The following is a 16,593-nucleotide window of genomic DNA, read 5'->3' as shown; positions in this document are numbered from 1 at the left end:
GGTTGCTCAGAAGTGAAAACCCTGGCTTTCCTTCATTCCCACCACAAATACATAACCGTGTTACTAACGCTAATTATTTTACTTGGTTGTCATTGGGTCTACCCAGAAGTCAGTGCCACAACTGGCTATGGCCACTCAGAAAGTCATCCAAGAAGCTTAATGAAAGAATTCAGCAGCACTGTATTGCTCGTGGAAACTACAAAGAGAAATTTGTTCACCCAGCTGCTAAAGACAACATCAATAGGGTTATGAAAACTTCTCATGTAACCCAGGCTGGCCTTTACCTCTCCAGGGTGCACCACCATACCTGGTCTAAGTGATTTTTTTCAGGTTGCTCTTCCACTGACATCTACCTGCTGAGGCTGTCTTTTATACCCTCCTTCGCACTTTACAAAGTTTTGTTAATTTTTGAAAAGACTGATTTATTTTATGTGTAGAAGGGTTTGGCTTGTGTGTATGTCTGCACACCACGTGTGTAGTGTCTGCAAAGGGCGCAAGAGGGGATCGAATCCCCTGGAACTGGAGATGTGGATGGTTGTGAGCCACCGTAGGTGCTGGGAATCAAACTGAGTCCTCCACAAGAGTGACAAGTGCTGAGCTGTCCTGTCCCTCCAGGCCCTCCAACACTTCAGAGAGCCTTCTTCCCCAACAGGTGTTGGTGTCTCTTCTCCCAGTGTGACAATTCTCAGAAAATAACCCGACAGCAATTAAGTTCATAATAAATTTTATAAGACAACACAGCGGTTTTCAAATTCTTGGAACAGTTCTCATAAAAAAAAAAAAATAATAAAATGACAAAACCACAGAACTATTGAAATGATTGACTGAACCATGAGTGCTCAGAAGGCAGGCCTCCTGGGGTGGCTCAGCCTAGCCCTCCTGAAGGCACAATCATCTCCAGAATCTGCTCACAGATTTAACAGCCTCAGCTCTCCTAACTTCAATGCACTTCATTTCATAAAAAAAAAAAAAAAAAATAACACAAACCATTTTAAATCGTTTAAAACAGAGCAAAGAATAAAATGAAATCAGGTCACATCCTCAGAGCAGCTTTGCAATACACAGAACAAAAACAACAGGTTCAGCAACGCACACATATTCTGTATACCTGCGTACTGATAGATGGAGACTTACCATCATCTAAAACTAACGAGCTAGGCCAGGAACGGCCATGCAGTCCTATATTTCCAATGCTCATAAGGCTATAGCTGGAGGATCTTAAGTTTGAGGCCACCCTGGGCTGTATAGAGAGACATTGTCAAAAAAAAAAAGTCAGCTATATTCATTCGTCAGGTGCATTAACTTCACTGTACTTCATATACGTTTATACTTGGAATGAGGTTGAAGCCGGAAAAACAGAACTAGCACAGGGCTGTCAATAAAGAATTAAAAATATTAATTAACGTGAAATATTATCACATGAAAACCAATCCCAGATTAACAAAACAAATTTCTGATTAGATAAATAAGTTCTTTTTTTTTTCACTATCAGAAGATCTTGATTAAAATAAAGAAATATATAAAGCTGGAGCAGGAAGTAAACTTGATACATCGGTTCATCTCAGAGGTCTACTGGTCCGGCTGCTACCCAGACAAGTCCCTGGGCTCTCAGCGGAGTGTGACCAGCTCTTCTGAAGAGGTAGGGTGAATGGCAACCGTGTTGTCAAAGTCGGCCTTGGTGGCCCCCATTTTCACCGCCACAGCGAAGCCCTGGAGCATTTCATCACACCCAATTCCCTGCATGTGGATCCCAACCACCTGCGAGAACACAGAAATCAGGGACGTCAGATTTTTATTAGTTACACACCATGGGAGAAATATGACAGCGCAGTGGTAGAAGAGTTGGCTGGAAATGCATTCTGCCTCCAGCAGCAGCACCACCACCACCAATAAAACCACTCTAAGATTCTAATCCCACCTCTAATCCCAAGTCAGCGTAAGTGATCCCATGAGGCCCTGTGCACGGCTCTGCTACAGTACCTCCTCCAGAGCACACTCCTGTCCCGTGCACTTCTCTTTGAATTTGCTGGTTGATGAACTTAGGGTCTTGCTGTACAGCCTAGGCTGGCTTCCTGAGCACTGAGATCACGGTCTACACCACCATGCCTGGCTTTCTTCTCTGCTTCTAAGAGCTAAGGCCATTAACCAGATAGCTACAGACCTGTGCCTTCCCATTCATTAACCAGACAGCTACAGACCCGTGTCTTCCTGACCCAGTTCATTCTGTCCCTTGCTTTCTAAGCACAAGTAATTCTGTCAAGGGTCTACGCCAGTCACAAGATTATGTATTTTGGGAGGGACTATACAAGTACAGTTCAATCCCTGTTTCTGTTGCAAGAGCAGCAGGAACTCCTCAACTTCAGTCATGAAGGAACCTGGGAGCCCAGAGGCCAGAGTGAGACCCTGGGAAAACAGGAAGAGATGAGCAGGGGTTGACCCAACGGACGTGGCAATCCTGGGCCACTGAGGACCGTTCCAGGCTGTGAGCTGTGTCTTGTTGCCACAAAACCCCTCTCCTCCTCTGCTGGTCTGAGGTGCCGCACAGACTATATCTTGTGGCTTTTGGGGTTGAAGCCCATCAAATCACATACACAGACTGTAATTACTAAGAACAGAAGCTGAAAACTAGGAGTACAGCTAAATTTTTGAAATAATTTTTATTTACCTTTATCTCACTGTGCGTGGGGGAGGGGCAGAGCTAGAGAGCATGAGCATGCACAGGTGAGAGAGAGTGATCGGGTCACACGTGCACGACTGAATGTCAGTGCAGGTCGGAGGAAAAACTCCCCATGAGGCAGTTCTCTTCTGCCATCCTGTGGGATCAGCGGGTCAACCTGAGGTCATCCGGCCTCAAAGCACCTCTACCCGCCCGGCCATCTCCGAACCTAATGTATATCTCATAACATCCCATCGCACTGGTAATGGCGGCACGTGCTTCGGATTTTACAACTTGGAAGGCTGAGGCACAAAGGTCAGGAAATACGAACCAGGCTATGTGGTAAGAGCCAGTCGCAAAAAACCAAGCAAAACAAACACTTCATGTAAACCACAGCCTTTACACATGACCAAGTTCCTCCTTACGATTTAATTCAATGAGAAGAAACAGCTTAAGAAGTTGAGGGCCCAAAACTAAACCTATTTCCTAAATTTTAAAATAAAACCCATTCAAATGCAGATCAAAACCATACCAGGAAACCACACAACACTCACTGAAGTGGCTACCTCGAAAAAGGCAGTGGTGAGGGTGTGGGAGGAATGCGAACATTTTGGGTGGAGGAGGCAGAAAATCCTGCAAAACACCAAACCCATTTGGAAGATCTTCAGAAAGCTAAGCCAAGAGACGGTAACTTTCAAAACCACAGCTGACTAACTTCTGCGTTATTGTTTTATTATGCTACGTTTTAAATCATCGTATCTTAAAACACATTTGCCACTGTATTTTTTAAGGACTTATTTCATTTTCATTTATGTTTACGTGTGTGCCTCTGTAATTCTGTACACACGTGTGGGGGTGCCCTCAGAGGCCAGATACAGGTTCTGGATCCCCTTAGAGCTAAGTTACAGGTGGTTGAGGGTCACCTGACTGAAGTGGGTACTAGGAACTAAACCCAGTTCTCTGCAAGAGCAGCCAATGCTCTGGACCACGGGGTCATCTTTCCAGGATTTCTGAGCTTCCTGTCTGTTCTGGGTTAGTGGTCAACAATAAGCTTCTATTTTTCCTCCCAATTTTTCTTTTCATCTTTAAGATAGCCATTCTTTTATGCAGTGTCGAGACTCACACCTCATTTTGAAAAAGGAACAGAGTCTTGTTTCTAACAAAAGTGTCCCAATGTACATCTAAGAGACAACGTTTTCCCCAGTACCTTTTCCTCTTGGTTGGCACAGACCATTTTCATCACGCATTTTGTCTTCCTTGTAGTCACAGCATGATACATTGGGGTAAAGGCAGTTGAGTAGATTTTCACATTATCTTTTCCATATTTATGAATGGCTTCATCTATAACACACATTTAAAAAGCATCAATCAAAGCTGGGAGGTGGTGATGCACACCTTTAATCCCAGCACTCAGGAGGTAGAGCCAGGTAGATCTCTGTGAGTTCAAGGCCAGCCTGGTCTATAAAGCAAGATCCAGGACAGGCACCAAAACTGCACAGAGAAACCCTGTCTTGAGAAACAAACAAACAAACAAACAAACAAACAGCATCAATCAAAAGCTAAACTATCCCACAGAGCTATGAGAGGGTACAGTCCAGAAATACACCTGATTGAAACTGTCCAGAAACAGGAATACACATGAATCAAACAAGAAAGAAGCAGCCAACTGTACCAAAGGAAGGGACAGTCTACAAAATCAATGTCCACGTCCCATCACACACAGAATGGCTGAGGAATGCTTGTTTGACTGAATGGGACCAAACTGCTTGCAGTGAATTGTACTGAACTGAGTTTTGGACTGTGGGTGGGGAACTATGTTCCAAATGATATTTGAGATAGATGGCTAAATTTGCATAAAACCTCAAGTTTACATAATATTTATTAATTGAAGTTTTCCCCTCTTAAACTACTGTTTATGTAAGTGAAGCTCTGTTCTTAAAACGTAAGATGCGGGCTGGAGAGATGGCTCAGAGGTTAAGAACACTGCTTGCTCTTCCAGAGGTCCTGAGTTCAATTCCCAGCAACCACATGGTGGCTCACAACCATCTGTGGTGAGATCTGGCACCCTCTTCTGGCCTGCAGGGATACGTGCAGAAAGAACACTGTATATGTAATGAATAAATAAATTTAAAAAAAAAAAAAACAAAAACAACAACAACAAAAAAAAAAAAACGTAAGATGCAAGGTGTGTATGCAGCGGTGGTCCTCAGCCCTCCTAATGCTGTGACCCCTAAATACAGTTCCTCCTGTTGTGGTGACCCCCAACCATAAAATTATTTCATTGCTACTTCATAACTGTAATTTTGCTATTGTTATGAATCAGAATGTAAATGTCTAGTATTTCTGGTCGTCTTAGGTGACCCCTGTGAAAGGGTCATTCAGCCCTCACAGGAGTCGAGACCCACAGGCTAAGCACCACTGGTGTATAGGGAGCAAAAATGGTAAGGTCGGAACAGTACAGACATAGAGGAGTCCTTCGTATTCTCGGTGGCTACTTTTAACTTATAGAAATAAAAAAATCAAGAGAATGAGAGAGAGAGAGAGAGAGAGAACGGAAACAGAGACACATGGGCAGCAGGAGCCACACTCTCAAGTACTCACTGCCTGAGAACTATGACTCCAGACTAAACAAAAGGGTTAGTGTAACTTGGGACACAGTTTAGAGAAGGAACCACAAATGACCTTCCTTTGAAAACACCTACCTTCAGTGAGCCCCACTGTCCCAATGGGGGGGTGGCTGAAGACCACGGTCGGGATGTTGTCATAGTCTAACTTGGAGTCTTCTTTGCATTCAAAAAGCCTGTGGGCCAGTTTCCGGCCCGCAGCTATGGCAACTACAATGACACAAAAATCAGTGTTTGTTTTGTTGATTTTAACACGGCAGCACTGTGCTAACAGCCGTTTACTGATCTGGCAGAGCTCCGACCGGGCTTTATGCCAACGTTCATCATCATCTCTACTTCAACATCAGGAGAACCTAGCACTGCCATCGTGAACAATCCAAAACCACTGACTTAGTAACTGTACATTCTGTTAGGAAGAAAAGTGACCTGAGCCTAAGTTCCCAGTCACCTGGAAGTTAATCTGCTGAATGAGGACATGAGCTTCCTGGTAGGGTATTTATAGAACAAGCCATAGTGTGGCACATTTTTATTTCTACTTCAGTAAGATTCTTTTAAATTAAAAAGCTTGTTTCCGTCAGCCTGTTTTTATTCCTGTGTCTTCCCCTCAAATGGCCTGAGTCCAGAAAAAGCACTGGTTATTAATTTACTGATACAAAATTAGCAGTGTATTCCATAAGACAAGCTAAGTAGACCTGTGTCATATGACGCAAGGTTGTTTTCAAAGTCCTGTCAAAGGACATAAAATTTCAGTTAAAATGACTACGTTTAAGAGATCTATTGCACAGCATGGTAACCACTGTTAATACAGCATATAATTAAGTACACATGTATTATTTACTTAAAAATTGTTGAGAGTAGCTGGGCAGTGGTGGCACACACTTTAATCCCTTCACTCGGGAGGCAGAGGCAGGCAGATCTCTGAGTTCGAGGCCAGCCTGGTCTACAGAGTGAGTTCCTGAAGTAAGAGTGGGTCGAGGTACAGCAATGAGGACAAGGACCTCAGAGCCGGTGGCACCAAGACCACTTACTCATCCAACAATGCCAACCGTCTAAACACATCTTCAGAAGGTAACCTATAGGAACAGTCTTCTTGATGATGAATTCAGGACTTGCTAATGTGTTTGTGATGGTTAATCCTTATCGTCAACTTGACTGGATTTAGAATCAGCTAAGAGACACGGCCCTGGGTGTATCTATGAGGACTTTTCCAGAGCGGTTTAACTGAGGAGAGAGGACCTGCCCTGAATATGGGGAGCACCATTCCCTGGGCTGGCATCCTGGACCAGACAAAAAGGGCAAACCAAGCTGAGCACTAACACCTGCTTCTCTCTGTTTCCTGGACACAGACACCATGTGACCAGCAGCCTCCTGTTCCCGATGCTGTGCCCGTCCATTATGATGGACTGGGAATCCCTCACACTCGGAGCCAAGAGAAGCCCTTCCTTCCTTCCTTCAGTGGCTCTTGTCAGCAACAAGAAGAGCAACAGATAGAGTCTTCTAAGGAATCAAGAATCTTATTCAGAAAACGTGAGGTTCCATGCCTCCATCTACTTCAACGTCATTTTGTGACAAAGACACAAATGCTCTTAATTTTGCTGAAGATTTTGACTGTGACAAGCTGGGCAGCTTTAATAACACACAGGCCCCCTCTCTTCCCAAGAAAGGAAGAAGCATTACCTGGGGTGAGAAGCGCTCTCCCACAGACATCTCCCACAGCATAGATGCCTTTGACACTGGTATTCTGGAATTCGTCTACGATGATATGACCTTTTTCATCCGTCTGAATCCCCTAGAACCACAAGGGAACATCTGGTCAATACCAGGGCCATCTATCATGGTACATCAAACCTTGACATCAGACTGGCGTGTGGGCAAGCCCATAGGGCATTTTCTTGATTAATGAAGTGGGTGGGGCCAGCTCACTGAGGGCGGTGCCACCCTAAGTAGATGGTCCTGGATAATATAAGAAAGCAGGCTGAGCAAGCCATGAGGAGCAAGCCAGTACACAGCTCTCCTCCATGGGTTCCTCCCGACTTCTCTGGATGAGGGACTACAAACTACAAACTGAAATAAACCAATTCCTCCCCCAATTACTTTTGGTCATGGTGTTTTTGTTTGTTTGTTTGTTTGTTTTGAGACAGGGTTTCTCTGTGTAGTTTTGGTTCCTGTCCTGGAACTTGCTCTGTAGACAGGCTGGCCTCGAACTCACAAAGGCCTGGCTCTTCCTCCCGAGTGCTGGGATTAAAGGCGTGCGCCACCACCGCCCGGCTGGTCATGTTGTTTTATCACAGCAATAGAAACCCCACTAAAACAGTCATCTAGAGGGTCACAGAACGAAACAGTCACTGAAGGCTTTTTTTTTTTTTTTCAAGTTATCATCTTATTTTTTTAAAAATCTAAGCCAAGTTTGCATTCTACTCCAAAATATGCTATTCGGCACAACCGAATCCACTTCCTTTACGCGGAGTCGTCTTTCCTAGGTTTCGCTGTTCTGTTTATATTGCGGCCTTGCAGATCCGAGAGACACAACGTTCCAGTGTGTGAAGAGGAGGACAAAGTACAATGGCTTCTGCAGAGAAGCACCGTGCTGAGGAACAGTCACTGAGTTCGAGGACAGCCTGGCCTACGTAGCCAGTTCTGGGCCAGCCATGGCTACACATTGAGACCCAGCCTCAATAATAAATAGATAAATAAATGTATTGGTGTATTCACGTATATGAATACATATATGTGAATACGATCTTTGGAGCTGAGATGTGGCTCCATGGTTAGAGCACACGCTTAGCATGTATCAGGCCCTGGCACTGACTCCCAGCATCATGGGGCGGGTCAGACAGACTTGGCTTAAATCCCAGCTCTGTCACTCACTAGTTAAAAAATTTCACACATGTAACCATTTAGCTATAGATATTTGAGCTTCTACTGCAGGTTTAGCTTGGCCACTAAAACACAGACAGGTGAGTTGGACAGACTTCCTAGTCCATAGTTACCAGCCTGGTGAATTATCTATTAATCCTGTTTCTTGGTTTCCTCGCCCTTCAGTTACTGGCAAGATTTACGAGATGAGTAATGCCCTGGTACAACCTGGCACACGGCAATCATTCAGTTTGCATTACAACAGACCTATCTTAACTTTTTTTTTTTTTTTTGGTTTTTCGAGATAGGGTTTCTCTGTAGCTTTGTAGTCTGTCCTAGACTATCTTAACTTTTAATAAGGTGAGAATCGACCTTCTTTTTTGGCCTCATTGTTTAAAAAATCAGGAAATAATGAGCTGGGGAAACAGGTTGGTAGAGCACTTGTGAATGAATGAGCTGGGGAAATAGGCTAGCTGGCAGAGCACTTGTGAATGAATGAGCTGGGGAAATAGGTTAGCTGGCAGAGCACTTGTCTAGCATGCTCGAAGCCTTGGGTTTGATCCGCAGCATCAGTGCGTGTCTGCAATCCCGGTACTTGGGAGGTAGAGTCAGGAGGCTAAGAAATTCAAAGCTGGAGATAGGAAGATGGATCTGTGGGTGAGGAGCTTGCTGGGCAAACAGGAGGACCTGGGTTCAGTCCCCAACGCCTACGGGAAAGCCAGGTGTAGCGGGAGTCACAGAGCTGGGGAGGCAGAGACAAGATGATCCCCAGGGCCGCTAACCAGCCAGTCTAGCCCAACTGGCAAGCTGTATGTTCAATGAGACACTCTCAAAAACTGAGATAGAGAGCAATCGAGGAAGACACCAATGGCAGTCTCTGGCCACTACATGCAAAGCACACATGCATACACACACATCAACACCTCCACACAGATTCAACAAATAAGGATGGGATCTGGGAGGGGAGGAGGAGGAGGGGTGAGGTCAGCGGAGGGGCGTGAATTAAACACAGTACAATCATACACTCCTATGAAAATGCTCCAATGAAACTCATTGCTTAGTTTGCCGAAAAACTATTTTTCAAATTCAGCAAACAAAAGAGGAGTAGGAGGTGGGGAGAGATTCACCACATAGGGCTGAGAGGATGGCTCAGTGGTAAAATCACTTGCTGACAAGCCTGAGGACCTACGTTCAATCCCCAGGACCCACTTGGTGGGAGGAAAGAACGGAGCTCCGCACAGGCGCTACAGCACAGACAAATCCTCTCACAAATAAATAAACACAATAAAAAAAAATTCAGCAAAATATAGCTGACCACTGGACTCATGAACATTCCATCTGCACAAACACACGTTACCAATTAGAGATGAAAGGCTAGGGGATTAGTTTTATGATTATGAATAGTGAGTTTTAATTAAATTTCACTGAAGACTGAAAACAAGGCAGCCCCCTTCCTAGATATTTTACTCATTAAAATGTTGAAGGCTCCAGGCATGGGGCTCATGACTGGAATCCGGGCACTTGTAAAGTGGAGGCAAGCGGATTAGCAGTCCAAGGTCATTTTCAGTTCCCTATTGAAAACGAGGCTAGCCTGGACTACAAAAGATCCTGTCTCAAAAGACCAACAAACAAATACAGGGATTGATGGTGCAGGTCTCTAACACCAGCTACTTGGAAGACTGAAGAAGGAAAACTACACGGCCAGCCTGGGCTACAGACTGAGTTCAGGGCTAGCCTAGGTAACTTAGTGAGACCATGTCTTTAAAAAAAAAAAAAAAAAAAAGGAAAAAGAGGGCTAAGACTACAGTCAGCAGTAGAGTACTTGGCTAGCATGTGTGTGGGGGAGACCCTAAATTCAATTCATACCACTGCTGCCGAAAAGAACGAAAATGGGCTGGAGAGGTGGCTCAGAGGTTAAGAGCACCGGCTGTTCTTCCAGAGGTCCTGAGTTCAATTCCCAGCAACCACATGGTGGCTCATAACCATCTGTAATAAGATCTGTGCCCTCTTCTGGCCTGCAGTCATATATGCTGTATACATAATAAGTAAATAAATCTTTAAAAAAAAAAAAAAAAAGAACGGGAATGAAGGGAGGGAAGGAGAGAAAAATGGAGGACACAGGAAGTGGGAGGGAAGGTGTGGTAGGGCAGTGCACACCCATAATCCTAACATTTAGAAGTCTGCAAAGAACGACTGAAATCAGGAAATGGCTGGACAATCTGGATCAGACCCCTCCAATCTAACAAGACACCTGATCTGGAGAAATATTCCAAAGCAGCAGGGTTTCACAACAAAGCACATGGATGAATGGGTGTGCAAAAGGTCACGGGGCGACTGGCAGATGGAAGACTAACTCCACAGGGCGGACCGGGTCAGCGTACCACTTTATTTAGATTCAGGCCCCTGGAATTTGGGTCCCGTCCGATGGCCCAGAGCAGGCAGTCAACATCTGGAATCACGGTCATGGTGGGTTTCCTACTAGGAACCGCAGTAACCACTTGGAGTTCCAAGCCGGATGGTGTCTTTTTTACTTCCTTAACCTATTTAAAAAAAAAAAAAAAAGTATGTATGGGAGGAAAACGCAAAGGCAGTATGAAAGCAAAGATTTTCTCCCAGTATTGGGGACTGACCCTAGAACTCATGGCAGGCAAGCACTCAACCACTGAGCTACATCCTTGTCCTTTTTTTGGGGGGCAGGGGTCTCACTAAATTATCCAGGCTGGGCTTAAGCTTACTCTGTCATTCAGACAGGCCTTGAACTTAATAATTCTCCTGCTTCAGCTTCCTAAGACCTGGGAGTTTAGACCTAAGCACTAGACTCAGTAAAACCAGAACCAAATTTTTGTGAGGTTTTTTTTGTTTGTTTTTTGAGACAGGATCTCAATCTATAGCCCAGACTGACCTCAAATTCCTATCAATTTTTCTGCACCAGACTCCTAAGTGCTGGGATTACAAGCTTGGGCTGTTACATCCAGCTAGAATTTTTGATAACATTTACTTATAGTTCAAACAGGTATTTAATTTTAGCCAAAGGCCATGGACACCAAACTCCCCAGAGTCAGTCCTGTTTCCTTGATTCTTCCAATGACCAGGAAAGCTGACTTATGTTGCTGTATGTGGGGGTCTGTATGAGAATGGCCCCCATAGGCTCATGTGTGGTCCTGACCTAAACCCACAGGAATAAGGGTCCTGAGGGACAAGGTGTCGAGGTGGAGGATGGGATGAGGAGATAAGATAGAGTTCCAGGACAGCCAAGGCTACCCCAACAGGGACCAGGAGGTCTGTATGAGCTGGTGACTCACGACAGCAAGCTTTTTAAGAATTACCACATCTTTTTTTTTTTTTTTTGGTTTTTCGAGACAGGGTTTCTCTGTGTAGCTTTGCGCCTTTCCTGGATCTCGCGCTGTAGACCAGGCTGGCCTCGAACTCACAGAGATCCGCCTGCCTCTGCCTCCCGAGTGCTGGGATTAAAGGCGTGCGCCACCACCGCCCGGCTAAGAATTACCACATCTTATATACTATTTGCAGGGGAGAAGTGGGAGAGTCGGCAGAACCTATCATACAATAGGACAAAGCGGGCAGGAGGCTACTCAAGCAACGCTGTACAAAAAGAACACAGGGTATCTCAAGTGTCACAGACTGGACACACAGCAGCCTGGGACTGATACCATAGCCCTTTAAAAAGAGTCAAGAGCTGGGTTCCCAGAATCTGAAGCCACAGATCCTCCAAGGCTCTGGCTTCACACTACTTTCTTCCTTCCTTCCTTCCTTTCTGTTTTTTTCCAGACAGGGTTTCTCTGTGTAGTTTTGGTGCCTGTTCTGGAACTCACTCTGTAGCCCAGGCAGGCCTCGAACGCACAGAGATTCACCTGGCTCTGCCTCCCAAGTGCCGGGATTAAAGGCGTGCGTCACCAACCGCCCGGGATGCTTCAGACTATTACTGGCCTTGTTAAGCATATTCTTGCTTTGAGACAAGGAACTATATTCCTTTTCCATACACCAGGGCCTCAGGAAAAGCCTGGGATTGGCCTGGCTTCCAACATGGTCCCCAGTTGGTGGAACTGTTTTGGAAAGTATTAGGAGGTGCATGTGGCCTTGTTGGAAGGGTGTGTCACTGGAAAGGGGCTTTGAGTTTTCAAAAGCCCAAGCCAGGCCAGCCAGTCTGTCTGTCTGTCTCTTTCTCTCTGCCTGCTGCTTGTGGATAAGATGTAAGCTCTTAACTACTGCTCCAGCACCATGCCTGCCTACCTGCTCATGATCCCCATCATGATGGTCATGCACATACTCTCTGAAACTGTAAGCAAGCACCCAACTAATTAAATGCTCTCTTTTATGAGTTGGTCATGGTGTCTCTTCACAGCAAGAGAACAGTAACTAAGACACTACAGAAATGCTACGGCCTAAAAATTAAATATATTTCCAGGGCTGGAGAGGTGGCTCAGAGGAGCTGAGTTTGGTTCTAAGCACCCATACTAGGCAGCTCATAACTGCCTGTAAATTCAACTCCAGATGGCTCCAACACCTCTGGCCTTCCCTACAAGGATACCTGCAATCATGTGTATGTGTGTGCACACACGTATGCCATGCCCACAGAGGCCAGAAGAAGGCATCATTATAATCCTTGGAACTGCAGTTACAGACGGCTGTGAGTTGCCATTTGCATAGAACCCAAGCACATCGTGAATACTTTAAATCAAGTTCAGGTTGTTTATAATGTCAGACACAAGGTGAATGTCATGAAAATAGCTGTTTGTTAGGACTATATTATTTAAAGAACAGTGAACAGAAGAAAGCCTGTACATGTTCAGTAGACACACTCTTTTACTTCAAACATTTACAGTCCAGTTGTTGATGGATATGCACTTGTAGTGAGCATCCCTATGGGTGCCCAGCTCATCATTTAATGAAGGTCTCCAAGGTGATGCAGATGGAAATCCCTTCATTTTTTGCATCCCCAAAGCACACTGTTATTTATTACTCTGCTCAATATGGGCTATGCTGAAAGGGTAGCACAGACCATACTCATGTTTACCAGGCTGAATCTCTGAAAAAAATTCTACTAAAATTAAATAATATCCTGAGGAATAAAGTAGTCTGTAATGCTTGGTTTAAATTAATACATAAAATAATAAAGACCCCATATGCTTAAAAAAATTGATTTCTTGAAAAATCTGAAAAATAAGGATGTGCAAAAAGGTACATGAGGAGCTGGAACACTGGCTCAGCAGCTAAGAGCACTGGCTGCCCGTCCAGAGGATCCGGGTTCAATTCCCAGCACCCACATGGCAGCTCACAACTGTCTGTAACTCCGACACCTTGGGATCCGACACTTTCTTCTGGTCATGCACTGGTCTCTGGTCACCGGGTGAGCCACACGGTATACAGACATACATGAAGGGAAAACAGTCACACAGATTAAAGAGAGAGGAAGGAAGGAACTGGCACACGGAGTCAGAGTAGAGGAAGGATGCGTTTGCAAAGCTAACTAGGGGCCGGCTGAGGCACACGCAGCTCAGTGGCGGAGCCCTTCCCCACACAGGATGATGCCCTGGAAGTGTGACTGACCAGCCCCGGCCGGGTACCTGTGAGAACTTGAGCACCTCCACGCCAGCATTCTCCAGCTCCTCGGTGCAGTTGGAACTGATGAGGGAATCAAAGTTTCTAAGAACCTGCACTTCGACATGGCGGCGGCGGAGAGACGGATGTTGGGGAGGAAATGAAACTTGATTAGAGTCATAGCATGGACTTGGGAGAGCAGTTCCGGTCCTCTGTTACCCCTCCTCTCCCCGCCTCCCTCCCTCGAGCTCACACTGGGGCAGGGTTTAGGAGAGCCTCTATGTGCCTACGTCACTACTGTATCCGATTTCGTCCACATCTATTTTAGAGTTCTGAAAAATGAACAAACTTCAGAACTCTATCTTCACGTCCCTCCTCTCCTTTCTTTTTTTTCAGAATCTAGGGAAATTTTCATGTAGTGGGACTGACCTTCCCTCTGGTCTGTGGGAAGGCTTTCTCAATTATCCTGTGAAAAAGCGGCAGCTAGATCCAGCATTTTAAACTAGTAGAAGTGAATGGGGGTGGTGGTGGGTGTCACACAAAAACTGGGTAACAGTAAAAGTTTCTGAACACACAATGACAGAAACCTAATTCATAACCAAACGTATACTGAGTCTAAAGAGTTTCTGGCAGGGCCCACCATGCCGCACACTGCAACTTCCACCCTGCCTCGGATCCGAACACGCCACGCATGCACGCCATACTGCAACATGCCACTGAGGGCCAATGACCGCCAAAGGGCAGATTTCAGACGACTTTATGCCACAACCTGCTGTGATTTTACTGCACATACAAAGCTCATGGCTCTTACAGAAACATACGGACTCAATACATATCTCTACCATCACTCCTTAGCACAGAAGGGTCACGTTAGTGTATCTTTGGATTGTTCTGTATTAGAACGTTTGATTTTAAAGAAGGTTTGACTACAAGAGCTGGCCACACTGCCTGGAGTGGTGTGAATGAGTGTGTCACACAGACTCAGATATTTGAACACTGGGTCTCCAACTGGTGGCGATGTTTGGGGGAAGTTTAGGAGATGCAACCTTGCTGGAGGACCAGCTTTGACAATGTAAAGCCTCGGGACACTTGCAGTTCACTCTCTCGGCTTTGTTTGTGGCTGAACTCTCTGCTTCCTGCTTTGGCCGCCATGACTGCCATTTGCTGTCACAGGCCGCATGGCATACGCCCATCCACACTCACCTATACGTATCATATATACATAATAAGAAGTTAAAATTTAAAAATTAGGTGATGCCTAGTTTTTAAAACGTAAGAAAACTTCTTTAATTGGACAAAAAAGGAAAGGAAAGGGAGGAGAGGAGACCGGACTTACCTTATCATGTCTTATCAGAAGAGATGTCCTGGAGCCCAGGGCGGAAAGGATGCCAGCTATCTCCACGGCAATGTAACCCGCACCCACAATGACACTGCGGCTGAGATGAAAGGAAAGGGTGACCACTTCGTCAACTTGACTTTGGGACGGCTTCAGATGTACACACTAGTGTGTTTCCCTCGGGCTCTTTGCCCGGTTTTCCCAACAGTTAATATTTTATGAGTAACATGGTGACCTGCACCTGCACTCCCAAGCATCTGGAGGCGGAGGCAGCCTGGTGTGAGTTCCAAGCCATCCAGAGCTACATAGCGAAGCGTTATTCTCAAACAGAACAAAACAAAATTTTCCCCTAGAAAAGAAAGCTATCTTGTTGGGGGCGGCGGCGCACACCTTTAATCCCAGCACTCGGGAGGCAGAGACAGGCGGATCTCTGTGAGTTCGAGGCCAGCCTGGTCTACAGAGTGAGTTCTAGGACAGTCAGGGCTACACAGAGAAACCCTGAGAAACCCTATCTCGACCCTCCTCCAAAAACAAAGAAAAAAAGAAAGATATTTTTATTTGACATGTAAGTTCCCTATGTCCTATTTTTATCTATCCATCTGTCTGTCTGTCTATCTATCTATATCCTTCCATCTATCTATCTATCTATCTATCTATCTATCTATCTATCTATCTAGGACAGCCTCTGTATCTCAGCTGGCCAACAAGTAGTTGCTGAGACTGGTCCTGAACCCCTGCCAATTTCCATACAGACATCTAACAGCACCATCATTTTCCGGGCGGGTATTTCTCCTCCTTCATTATTCAGTTCTATTAATCCTTGTAGCTTGACCTAAGGCCAATCTAAGAAAGCCATTTTAAGTCAGGCATGGTGGCTCATGCCAGTAATCCCAGCATTTGGGTGGCCCAGGAGGCAGCTGAACTCAACTTCTCGAATGCATTTCGGTTTAACAAAGGAGCTTAAGCCCCAGTTAAACGCTTGAATGACCGTCTGGATCAATGATGGAAAAACCCTGTTGCTTAAGGCTTACGTCCAGGCTGAGGCATGGAGAGTAACAGTCCCAGTCAGAGATTTCTGCTACAGGTTTCCCAAGGCTCCAACACGCCCCTCCCACTGTGCAAAGAACAAAGGAACTATCTTCCAGGACTTCCCACAGACATGCCAGCCTACAGAAGCTTCCTGGCCTGGCTGGAGGATAAAGACCTCAAATGGCTGCAGATGACCGGTGAGGACCCTCTTACCCTAAAATCTTCAGCATGACTAGAAGCTTCCATACTCTTCAAAACCTGTGACACAGCTCCTCTGGCATCTCCGGCTCTCTCACTCCTGTGTTGACCCCTTTCTTTCCGTAAGTCTCCCCACACACACACACACACTTGCTTTTCTCAGTTCCCCTCTCCACCTTCTTGCTTTTCTGGACACTGAAGCCCTACACTGTACTAGGCATTACACTAGATGGGATAGGTAACGGTTTCTGCCTTCAAAGTGTTTTCTGCTTTTTTCGATACTGACATGGTGTGAACCCAATGCCCTTTCCATACTAGACATGCCTCTCTTCTGAGCT

At 45.5% G+C, this 16,593-nt stretch overlaps 1 protein-coding gene across 2 annotated transcripts in view; it reads right to left on the bottom strand.

Moving 5' to 3' along the window:
* Window positions 1-707: 707 nt before the first annotated feature.
* The window catches only part of Gsr (glutathione-disulfide reductase), a 41,740-nt gene continuing 25,854 nt past the window's right edge, over window positions 708-16,593 (bottom strand). For both annotated transcript variants that reach the window (XM_052751988.1, XM_052751989.1), the window contains exons 7-13: window positions 15,029-15,128; window positions 13,719-13,805; window positions 10,518-10,676; window positions 6,958-7,069; window positions 5,359-5,490; window positions 3,864-3,997; window positions 708-1,758 (exon numbers count right to left, since the gene is read on the bottom strand). In XM_052751988.1, coding sequence (XP_052607948.1) covers window positions 1,609-1,758; window positions 3,864-3,997; window positions 5,359-5,490; window positions 6,958-7,069; window positions 10,518-10,676; window positions 13,719-13,805; window positions 15,029-15,128 — 874 coding nt within the window. In that variant the 3' untranslated portion in view covers window positions 708-1,608. The remainder of the gene's footprint in view (window positions 1,759-3,863; window positions 3,998-5,358; window positions 5,491-6,957; window positions 7,070-10,517; window positions 10,677-13,718; window positions 13,806-15,028; window positions 15,129-16,593) is intronic.

This window comes from Peromyscus californicus, unplaced genomic scaffold (assembly GCF_007827085.1).
Source record: "Peromyscus californicus insignis strain IS unplaced genomic scaffold, ASM782708v3 Scaffold_23__1_contigs__length_62951481, whole genome shotgun sequence".
Taxonomy (NCBI): Eukaryota; Metazoa; Chordata; class Mammalia; order Rodentia; family Cricetidae; genus Peromyscus; species Peromyscus californicus.
Note: the sequence above shows the minus strand (reverse complement) of the source record. Positions and strands in the feature narration are given on the sequence as shown.